This window comes from Oncorhynchus masou, chromosome 14, assembly GCF_036934945.1.
Source record: "Oncorhynchus masou masou isolate Uvic2021 chromosome 14, UVic_Omas_1.1, whole genome shotgun sequence".
In the NCBI taxonomy this organism is placed as follows: domain Eukaryota; kingdom Metazoa; phylum Chordata; class Actinopteri; order Salmoniformes; family Salmonidae; genus Oncorhynchus; species Oncorhynchus masou.
Window position 1 is genome coordinate 37,087,266 of NC_088225.1, and position 11,595 is coordinate 37,098,860.

Consider the following 11,595-nt stretch of genomic DNA (forward strand, 5'->3'; position numbering starts at 1 on the left):
ATGTAGACTCTGTTCTGTCCTTAATGTAGACTCTGTTCTGTTCTGTCCTTAATGTAGACTCTGTTCTGTTCTGTCCTTAATGTAGACTCTGTTCTGTTCTGTCCTTAATGTAGACTCTGTTCTGTTCTGTCCTTAATGTAGACTCTGTTCTGTTCTGTCCTTAATGTAGACTCTGTTCTGTTCTGTCCTTAATGTAGACTCTGTTCTGTTCTGTCCTTAATGTAGACTCTGTTCTGTTCTGTCCTTAATGTAGACTCTGTTCTGTTCTGTCCTTAATGTAGACTCTGTTCTGTCCTTAATGTAGACTCTGTTCTGTTCTGTCCTGTCCTTAATGTAGACTCTGTTCTGTCCTGTCCTTAATGTAGACTCTGCTCTGTTCTGTCCTTAATGTAGACTCTGCTCTGTTCTGTCCTTAATGTAGACTCTGCTCTGTTCTGTCCTTAATGTAGACTCTGCTCTGTTCTGTCCTTAATGTAGACTCTGCTCTGTTCTGTCCTTAATGTAGACTCTGTTCTGTTCTGTCCTGCTCTGTTCTGTCCTTAATGTAGACTCTGCTCTGTCCTGTCCTTAATGTAGACTCTGTTCTGTTCTTAATGTAGACTCTGTTCTGCTCTGCTCTGCTCTGTCCTTAATGCAGACTCTGTTCTGTCCTGTCCTTAATGTAGACTCTGCTCTGTCCTGCTCTGTTCTGTCCTTAATGTAGACTCTGCTCTGTCCTGTCCTTAATGTAGACTCTGTTCTGTTCTGTCCTTAATGTAGACTCTGCTCTGTCCTGTCCTTAATGTAGACTCTGTTCTGCTCTGTCCTTAATGTAGACTCTGTTCTGTTCTGTCCTTAATGTAGACTCTGCTCTGTTCTGTCCTTAATGTAGACTCTGTTCTGTTCTGTCCTGCTCTGTTCTGTCCTTAATGTAGACTCTGCTCTGTCCTGTCCTTAATGTAGACTCTGTTCTGTTCTGTCCTTAATGTAGACTCTGCTCTGTTCTGTCCTTAATGTAGACTCTGTTCTGTCCTGCTCTGTTCTGTCCTTAATGTAGACTCTGCTCTGTCCTGTCCTTAATGTAGACTCTGCTCTGTTCTGTCCTTAATGTAGACTCTGTTCTGTTCTGTCCTTAATGTAGACTCTGTTCTGTTCTGTCCTTAATGTAGACTCTGCTCTGCTCTGTCCTTAATGTAGACTCTGCTCTGCTCTGTCCTTAATGTAGACTCTGCTCTGCTCTGTCCTTAATGTAGACTCTGCTCTGCTCTGTCCTTAATGTAGACTCTGCTCTGTCCTTAATGTAGACTCTGCTCTGTCCTTAATGTAGACTCTGCTCTGTCCTTAATGTAGACTCTGCTCTGTCCTTAATGTAGACTCTGCTCTGTCCTTAATGTAGACTCTGCTCTGTCCTTAATGTAGACTCTGCTCTGTCCTTAATGTAGACTCTGCTCTGTCCTTAATGTAGACTCTGCTCTGTCCTTAATGTAGACTCTGCTCTGTCCTTAATGTAGACTCTGCTCTGTCCTTAATGTAGACTCTGCTCTGTCCTTAATGTAGACTCTGTTCTGTTCTGCTCTGTCCTTAATGTAGACTCTGTTCTGCTCTGTCCTTAATGTAGACTCTGTTCTGTTCTGTCCTGTCCTTAATGCAGACTCTGTTCTGTTCTGTCCTTAATGTAGACTCTGTTCTGTTCTGTCCTTAATGTAGACTCTGTTCTGTTCTGTCCTTAATGTAGACTCTGTTCTGTCCTGTCCTTAATGTAGACTCTGTTCTGTTCTGTCCTGTCCTTAATGTAGACTCTGTTCTGTTCTGTCCTGTCCTTAATGTAGACTCTGTTCTGTTCTGTCCTGTCCTTAATGCAGACTCTGTTCTGTCCTTAATGCAGACTCTGTTCTGCCCTTAATGCAGACTCTGTTCTGCCCTTAATGCAGACTCTGTTCTGCCCTTAATGCAGACTCTGTTCTGCCCTTAATGCAGACTCTGTTCTGTCCTTAATGCAGACTCTGTTCTGTCCTTAATGCAGACTCTGTTCTGCCCTTAATGCAGACTCTGTTCTGTCCTTAATGCAGACTCTGTTCTGTCCTTAATGCAGACTCTGTTCTGTCCTTAATGCAGACTCTGTTCTGTCCTTAATGCAGACTCTGTTCTGTCCTTAATGCAGACTCTGTTCTGTCCTTAATGCAGACTCTGTTCTGTCCTTAATGCAGACTCTGTTCTGTCCTTAATGCAGACTCTGTTCTGTCCTTAATGCAGACTCTGTTCTGTCCTTAATGCAGACTCTGTTCTGTCCTTAATGCAGACTCTGTTCTGTTCTGTCCTGTCCTTAATGTAGACTCTGTTCTGTTCTGTTCTGTCCTTAATGCAGACTCTGTTCTGTCCTTAATGCAGACTCTGTTCTGCCCTTAATGCAGACTCTGTTCTGCCCTTAATGCAGACTCTGTTCTGCCCTTAATGCAGACTCTGTTCTGCCCTTAATGCAGACTCTGTTCTGCCCTTAATGCAGACTCTGTTCTGCCCTTAATGCAGACTCTGTTCTGTCCTTAATGCAGACTCTGTTCTGTCCTTAATGCAGACTCTGTTCTGTCCTTAATGCAGACTCTGTTCTGTCCTTAATGCAGACTCTGTTCTGTCCTTAATGCAGACTCTGTTCTGTCCTTAATGCAGACTCTGTTCTGTCCTTAATGCAGACTCTGTTCTGTCCTTAATGCAGACTCTGTTCTGTCCTTAATGCAGACTCTGTTCTGTCCTTAATGCAGACTCTGTTCTGTCCTTAATGCAGACTCTGTTCTGTCCTTAATGCAGACTCTGTTCTGTTCTGTCCTTAATGCAGACTCTGTTCTGTTCTGTCCTTAATGTAGACTCTGTTCTGCTCTGCTCTGTTCTGTTCTGTCCTTAATGCAGACTCTGTTCTGCTCTGCTCTGTTCTGTTCTGTCCTTAATGTAGACTCTGCTCTGCTCTGTTCTGTTCTGTCCTTAATGTAGACTCTGTTCTGTTCTGTTCTGTCCTTAATGTAGACTCTGTTCTGCTCTGCTCTGTTCTGTTCTGTTCTGTCCTTAATGTAGACTCTGCTCTGTTCTGCTCTGTTCTGTCCTTAATGTAGACTCTGCTCTGCTCTGTTCTGTCCTTAATGTAGACTCTGCTCTGTTCTGCTCTGTTCTGTCCTTAATGTAGACTCTGTTCTGTTCTGTTCTGCTCTGTCCTTAATGTAGACTCTGTTCTGTCCTTAATGTAGACTCTGCTCTGCTCTGCTCTGTCCTGTCCTTAATGTAGACTCTGTTCTGTCCTTAATGTAGACTCTGCTCTGTCCTGTCCTTAATGTAGACTCTGCTCTGTCCTTAATGTAGACTCTGCTCTGCTCTGTCCTGTCCTTAATGTAGACTCTGTTCTGTCCTTAATGTAGACTCTGCTCTGCTGTTCTGCTCTGTTCTGTCCTTAATGCAGACTCTGTTCTGTTCTGCTCTGTTCTGTTCTGTCCTTAATGTAGACTGTTCTGCTCTGTTCTGTCCTTAATGTAGACTCTGCTCTGCTGTTCTGCTCTGTTCTGTCCTTAATGCAGACTCTGTTCTGTTCTGCTCTGTTCTGTTCTGTCCTTAATGTAGACTCTGTTCTGTTCTGTTCTGTTCTGTCCTTAATGCAGACTCTGTTCTGCTCTGCTCTGTCCTTAATGTAGACTCTGTTCTGCTCTGTTCTGTCCTTAATGCAGACTCTGTTCTGTCCTTAATGCAGACTCTGTTCTGTCCTTAATGCAGACTCTGTTCTGTCCTTAATGCAGACTCTGTTCTGTTCTGTCCTTAATGCAGACTCTGTTCTGTTCTGTCCTTAATGTAGACTCTGTTCTGCTCTGCTCTGTTCTGTTCTGTCCTTAATGCAGACTCTGTTCTGCTCTGCTCTGTTCTGTTCTGTCCTTAATGTAGACTCTGCTCTGCTCTGTTCTGTTCTGTCCTTAATGTAGACTCTGTTCTGTTCTGTTCTGTCCTTAATGTAGACTCTGTTCTGCTCTGCTCTGTTCTGTTCTGTTCTGTCCTTAATGTAGACTCTGCTCTGTTCTGCTCTGTTCTGTCCTTAATGTAGACTCTGCTCTGCTCTGTTCTGTCCTTAATGTAGACTCTGCTCTGTTCTGCTCTGTTCTGTCCTTAATGTAGACTCTGTTCTGTTCTGTTCTGCTCTGTCCTTAATGTAGACTCTGTTCTGTCCTTAATGTAGACTCTGCTCTGCTCTGCTCTGTCCTGTCCTTAATGTAGACTCTGTTCTGTCCTTAATGTAGACTCTGCTCTGTCCTGTCCTTAATGTAGACTCTGCTCTGTCCTTAATGTAGACTCTGCTCTGCTCTGTCCTGTCCTTAATGTAGACTCTGTTCTGTCCTTAATGTAGACTCTGCTCTGCTGTTCTGCTCTGTTCTGTCCTTAATGCAGACTCTGTTCTGTTCTGCTCTGTTCTGTTCTGTCCTTAATGTAGACTGTTCTGCTCTGTTCTGTCCTTAATGTAGACTCTGCTCTGCTGTTCTGCTCTGTTCTGTCCTTAATGCAGACTCTGTTCTGTTCTGCTCTGTTCTGTTCTGTCCTTAATGTAGACTCTGTTCTGTTCTGTTCTGTTCTGTCCTTAATGCAGACTCTGTTCTGCTCTGCTCTGTCCTTAATGTAGACTCTGTTCTGCTCTGCTCTGTCCTTAATGCAGACTCTGTTCTGCTCTGCTCTGTCCTTAATGTAGACTCTGTTCTGCTCTGTTCTGTCCTTAATGTAGACTCTGTTCTGCTCTGTTCTGTCCTTAATGTAGACTCTGCTCTGCTCTGCTCTGCTCTGTCCTGTCCTTAATGTAGACTCTGTTCTGCTCTGTTCTGTCCTTAATGTAGACTCTGCTCTGTTCTGCTCTGCTCTGTTCTGTCCTTAATGCTCTGCTCTGCTCTGTTCTGCTCTGTCCTTAATGTAGACTCTGCTCTGCTGCTCTGTCCTTAATGTAGACTCTGCTCTGCTCTGTTCTGCTCTGTTCTGTCCTTAATGTAGACTCTGTTCTGTTCTGCTCTGCTCTGTCCTGTCCTTAATGCAGACTCTGCTCTGTTCTGCTCTGCTCTGTCCTGTCCTTAATGCAGACTCTGCTCTGCTCTGCTCTGCTCTGTCCTTAATGTAGACTCTGCTCTGCTCTGCTCTGCTCTGCTCTGTCCTTAATGCAGACTCTGCTCTGTTCTGCTCTGCTCTGTCCTTAATGCAGACTCTGTTCTGCTCTGCTCTGTTCTGCTCTGTTCTGTCCTTAATGTAGACTCTGTTCTGCTCTGCTCTGCTCTGCTCTGTTCTGTCCTTAATGTAGACTCTGCTCTGCTCTGCTCTGCTCTGTTCTGTCCTTAATGTAGACTCTGTTCTGCTCTGCTCTGCTCTGCTCTGTTCTGTCCTTAATGCAGACTCTGTTCTGCTCTGCTCTGCTCTGCTCTGTTCTGTCCTTAATGCAGACTCTGCTCTGCTCTGCTCTGCTCTGTTCTGTCCTTAATGCAGACTCTGTTCTGCTCTGCTCTGCTGTTCTGCTCTGCTGTTCTGCTCTGCTGTTCTGCTCTGCTGTTCTGCTCTGCTGTTCTGCTCTGCTCTGCTCTGCTCTGCTCTGTCCACTGAATAAGTCCACCTCATCTCACCCTGCTGCTACGACATCCCAAACAGCACCCTATTCTCAAAACAGAATGCCCCATAAGCTCTGGTCCAAAGTAGTGCACTACATAGGGAACAGGGTGCCATAAGTTCTGGTCCAAAGTAGTGCACTACATAGGGAACAGGGTGCCATAAGTTCTGGTCCAAAGTAGTGCACTAGTCATCATCATCATCATCATCATCATGTATCTTCAATGCCATACAACTCTCCTTCCGTGGCCTCCAATTGCTCTTAAATACAAGTAAAACTAAATGCATGCTCTTCAACCGATCGCTACCTGCACCTGCCCGCCTGTCCAACATCACTACTCTGGATGGCTCTGATTTAGAATACGTGGACAACTACAAATACTTAGGTGTCTGGTTAGACTGTAAACTCTCCTTCCAAACCCACATCAAATATCTCCAATCCAAAATTAAATCTAGAATTAGCTTCCTATTTCGCAAAACAAAGCATCCTTCACTCATGCTGCCAAACATACCCTTGTAAAACTGGCCATCCTACCAATCCTCGACTTTGGCGATGTCATTTACAAAATAGCCTCCAATACCCTACTCAACAAATTGGATGCAGTCTATCACAGTGCAATCCGTTTTGTCACCAAAGCCCCATATGCTACCCACCACTGCGACCTGTACGCTCTCGTTGGCTGGCCCTCTCTTCATACTCGTCGCCAAACCCACTGGCTCCAGGTCATCTACAAGACCCTGCTAGGTAAAGTCCCCCCTTATCTCAGCTCGCTGGTCACCATAGCATCTCCCACCTGTAGCACACGCTCCAGCAGGTATATCTCTCTAGTCACCCCCAAAACCAATTCTTTCATTGGCCGCCTCTCCTTCCAGTTCTCTGCTGCCAATGACTGGAACGAACAACAAAAAGCACTGAAACTGGAAACACTTATCTCCCTCACTAGCTTTAAGCACCAACTGTCAGAGCAGCTCACAGATTACTGCACCTGTACATAGCCCACCTATATTTTAGCCCAAACAACTACCTCTTTCCCTACTGTATTTAATTTATTTATTTATTTTGCTCCTTTGCACCCCATTATTTTTATTTCTACTTGGCACATTCTTCCATTGCAAATCTACCATTCCAGTGTTTTACTTGCTATATTGTATTTACTTTGCCACCATGGCCTTTTTTTGCCTTTACCTCCCTTATCTCACCTCATTTGCTCACATCGTATATAGACCTGTTTATACTGTATTATTGACTGTATGTTTGTTTTGCTCCATGTGCAACTCTGTGTCGTTGTATGTGTCGAACTGCTTTGCTTTATCTTGGCCAGGTCGCAATTGAAAATGAGAACTTGTTCTCAACTTGCCTACCTGGTTAAATAAAGGTGAAATAAAATAAATAAATAAAATCAACTACTCACGGTCCAAATGTACACAGAGGAACACAGATTGGGATGATAGCAATAAAGACCATCAACTACTCACGGTCCAAGTGTACACAGAGGAACACAGTTTGGGATGATAGCAATAAAGACCAACTACTCACGGTCCAAGTGTACACAGAGGAACGCAGTTTGGGATGATAGCAATAAAGACCATCAACTACTCACGGTCCAAGTGTACACAGAGGAACGCAGTTTGGGATGATAACAATAAAGACCATCAACTACTCACGGTCCAAGTGTACACAGAGGAATGCAGTTTGGGATGATAACAATAAAGACCATCAACTACTCAGGGTCCAAGTGTACACAGAGGAATGCTGTTTGGGATGATAGAAATAAAGACCATCAACTACTCAGGGTCCAAGTGTACACAGAGGAACGCAGTTTGGGATGATAGCAATAAAGACCATCAACTACTCACGGTCCAAGTGTACACAGAGGAACGCAGTTTGGGATGATAGCAATAAAGACCATCAACTACTCACGGTCCAAGTGTACACAGTGGAACGCAGTTTGGGATGATAACAAAGACCATCAACTACTCACGGTCCAAGTGTGCACAGAGGAACGCAGTTTGGGATGATAGCAATAAAGACCATCAACTACTCACGGTCCAAGTGTACACAGAGGAACGCAGTTTGGGATGATAGCAATAAAGACCATCAACTACTCAGGGTCCAGGTGTACACAGTGGAACACAGTTTGGGATGATAGCAGTCTAGTCAGTGAAGCAGAGGGGGCTCAGCGAAGGATGCTACACACCCATATCTATCCATACTGGTGCAATAACCGTACACAGTCTGAATACACCAACACAACCACTAGTTCTACCAGCCGTCACAGCTAGTAAACCGCTAGTTCTACCAGCCAGTAAACCGCTAGTTCTACCAGCCAGTAAACCGCTAGTTCTACCAGCCAGTAAACCGCTAGTTCTACCAGCCAGTAAACCGCTAGTTCTACCAGCCAGTAAACCGCTAGTTCTACCAGCCAGTAAACCGCTAGTTCTACCAGCCAGTAAACCGCTAGTTCTACCAGCCAGTAAACCGCTAGTTCTACCAGCCAGTAAACCGCTAGTTCTACCAGCCAGTAAACCGCTAGTTCTACCAGCCAGTAAACCGCTAGTTCTACCAGCCAGTAAACCACTAGTTCTACCAGCCAGTAAACCACTAGTTCTACCAGCCAGTAAACCACTAGTTCTACCAGCCAGTAAACCACTAGTTCTACCAGCCAGTAAACCACTAGTTCTACCAGCTAGTAAACCACTAGTTCTACCAGCTAGTAAACCACTAGTTCTACCAGCCGTCACAGCTAGTAAACCACTAGTTCTGGACCATTACAGAAATATAAAACTGCCACGCTGACCTCCCGCCCAGTCATGCTGACCTCCCGCACTGCCACGCTGACCTCCCGCCCAGCCACGCTGACCTCCCGCCCAGCCACGCTGACCTCCCGCCCAGCCACGCTGACCTCCCGCCCAGCCACGCTGACCTCCCGCCCAGCCACGCTGACCTCCCGCCCAGCCACGCTGACCTCCCGCCCAGCCACGCTGACCTCCCGCCCAGCCACGCTGACCTCGCCCCCACGTGGGTGCTAACAAGCTAACAAGCAAGCTAGGTAGTGTATCAACAAACATTGTCAGCCAATCCAGTAGGGGTTGGATGCTATGGTGAGCTTTGATTGGCCACTCGCATTGTGATATCGCGGTGGATTTCAATAAAAAAAGTTAGTCTTTGCCACTTCCTTGTGTAAATGCAGAGTAACAAATGCCTTCAGATCTGCAGCGGCTTCACGCAGTGAAACATCGGAGGCCATTCAGTTTCAATGGAAAGGGAAGCGAGGGCAGCGGTGTGGGCTGGGGGACCGTTCAGCGATCCGAGCACATGGGCACCATTAAGGTTGGGGAAAGCGTAACTTTAAGCAAATCCTTTGCAACATCGTATCGGGTGTGACCAATCAAAGCTCACCATTGGCTGATAATGGTTGTTGATCCGAAGCACTACCTAGCTTGCTAGCTAGCTTGTTAGCACCCATATGAGAGGAAAGCAAGAGTGGCTCGACAAGTGCCGCTTGTATAGTTTAATATAATTTTTGTATAGTTTAATATCGTTTTTGTATAGTTTAATATCGTTTTTGTAAAGTTTAATATAGTTTTTGTAAAGTTTAATATAGTTTTTGTATAGGTTAATATAGTTTTTGTATAGTTTAATATAGTTTTTGTATAGTTTAATATAGTTTTTGTATAGTTTAATATAGTTTTTGTATAGTTTAATATAGTTTTTGTATCGGTTAATATAGTTTTTGTATAGTTTAATATAGTTTTTGTATAGGTTAATATAGTTTAATATAGTTTTTGTACAGTTAAAACGGCACTTAAAGCATGTAGAATAATAACGGGAGAACCACAAATAAGCAGAGACACATTAATCAAACACTTATTATTATGTATCCTTCATAAAGCCTAACGCAGTATCCTTCATAAAGCCTAATGCAGTATCCTTCATAAAGCCTAATGCAGTATCCTTCATAAAGCCTAATGCAGTATCCTTCATAAAGCCTAACGCAGTATCCTCCATAAAGCCTAATCTAACGCAGTATCCTTCATAAAGCCTAATCTAATACAGTATCCTCCATAAAGCCTAACGCAGTATCCTTCATAAAGCCTAATCTAACACAGTATCCTTCATAAAGCCTAATGCAGTATCCTTCATAAAGCCTAATGCAGTATCCTTCATAAAGCCTAACGCAGTATCCTCCATAAAGCCTAATCTAACGCAGTATCCTTCATAAAGCCTAATCTAACGCAGTATCCTTCATAAAGCCTAATCTAATACAGTATCCTCCATAAAGCCTAATCTAACGCAGTATCCTTCATAAAGCCTAACGCAGTATCCTCCATAAAGCCTAACGCAGTATCCTTCATGAAGCCTAATCTAACGCAGTATCCTCCATAAAGCCTAATCTAACACAGTATCCTCCATAAAGCCTAATCTAACGCAGTATCCTTCATAAAGCCTAATCTAACGCAGTATCCTTTATAAAGCCTAATCTAACGCAGTATCCTCCATAAAGCCTAATCTAACACAGTATCCTCCATAAAGCCTAATCTAACGCAGTATCCTTCATAAAGCCTAATCTAACACAGTATCCTTCATAAAGCCTAATCTAACACAGTATCCTTCATAAAGCCTAATCTAACGCAGTATCCTTCATGAAGCCTAACGCAGTATCCTTCATAAAGCCTAACGCAGTATCCTTCATAAAGCCTAACGCAGTATCCTTCATAAAGCCTAATCTAACGCAGTATCCTTCATAAAGCCTAACGCAGTATCCTTCATAAAGCCTAACGCAGTATCCTTCATAAAGCCTAACGCAGTATCCTCCATAAAGCCTAATACAGTATCCTTCAAAGCCTAATCTAATACAGTATCCTTCATAAAGCCTAATACAGTATCCTTCAAAGCCTAATCTAATACAGTATCCTTCATAAAGCCTAACGCAGTATCCTTCATAAAGCCTAATCTAACGCAGTATCCTTCATAAAGCCTAACGCAGTATCCTTCATAAAGCCTAACGCAGTATCCTTCATAAAGCCTAATCTAATGCAGTATCCTTCATAAAGCCTAACGCAGTATCCTTCATAAAGCCTAATCTAACGCAGTATCCTTCATAAAGCCTAATGCAGTATCCTCCATAAAGCCTAATCTAACACAGTATCCTTCATAAAGCCTAACGCAGTATCCTTCATAAAGCCTAATCTAACGCAGTATCCTTCATAAAGCCTAACGCAGTATCCTTCATAAAGCCTAACGCAGTATCCTTCATAAAGCCTACTGCAGTATCCTCCATAAAGCCTAACGGAGTATCCTTCATAAAGCCTAACGCAGTATCCTTCATAAAGCCTAATCTAACGCAGTATCCTTCATAAAGCCTAATCTAATGCAGTATCCTTCATAAAGCCTAACGCAGTATCCTTCATAAAGCCTAATCTAACACAGTATCCTTCATAAAGCCTAACGCAGTATCCTTCATAAAGCCTAATCTAACGCAGTATCCTTCATAAAGCCTAATCTAACACAGTATCCTTCATAAAGCCTAATCTAACGCAGTATCCTTCATAAAGCCTAATCTAACGCAGTATCCTTCATAAAGCCTAACACAGTATCCTTCATAAAGCCTAATCTAACGCAGTATCCTTCATAAAGCCTAATCTAACGCAGTATCCTTCAAAAAGCCTAACACAGTATCCTTCATGAAGCCTAATCTAACACAGTATCCTTCATAAAGCCTAGTCTAACGCAGTATCCTCCATAAAGCCTAATCTAACGCAGTATCCTTCATAAAGCCTAATCTAACACAGTATCCTCCATAAAGCCTAATCTAACACAGTATCCTCCATAAAGCCTAATCTAACACAGTATCCTCCATAAAGCCTAATCTAACACAGTATCCTTCATGAAGCCTAATCTAACGCAGTATCCTCCGTAAAGCCTAACGCAGTATCCTCCATAAAGCCTAACACAGTATCCTTCATAAAGCCTAATCTAACGCAGTATCCTCCATAAAGCCTAATCTAACACAG

The 11,595-nt window shown here is 43.5% G+C and overlaps 1 protein-coding gene across 1 annotated transcript in view; it reads left to right on the forward strand.

Moving 5' to 3' along the window:
* Nucleotides 1–8,618, forward strand: part of LOC135553892 (putative uncharacterized protein DDB_G0290521) — a 111,486-nt gene extending 102,868 nt beyond the window's left edge. Inside the window, exon 5 of the mRNA XM_064985818.1 lies at nucleotides 8,390–8,618. Coding sequence (XP_064841890.1) covers nucleotides 8,390–8,618 — 229 coding nt within the window. The remainder of the gene's footprint in view (nucleotides 1–8,389) is intronic.
* The last annotated feature ends 2,977 nt before the right edge of the window (nucleotides 8,619–11,595 follow it).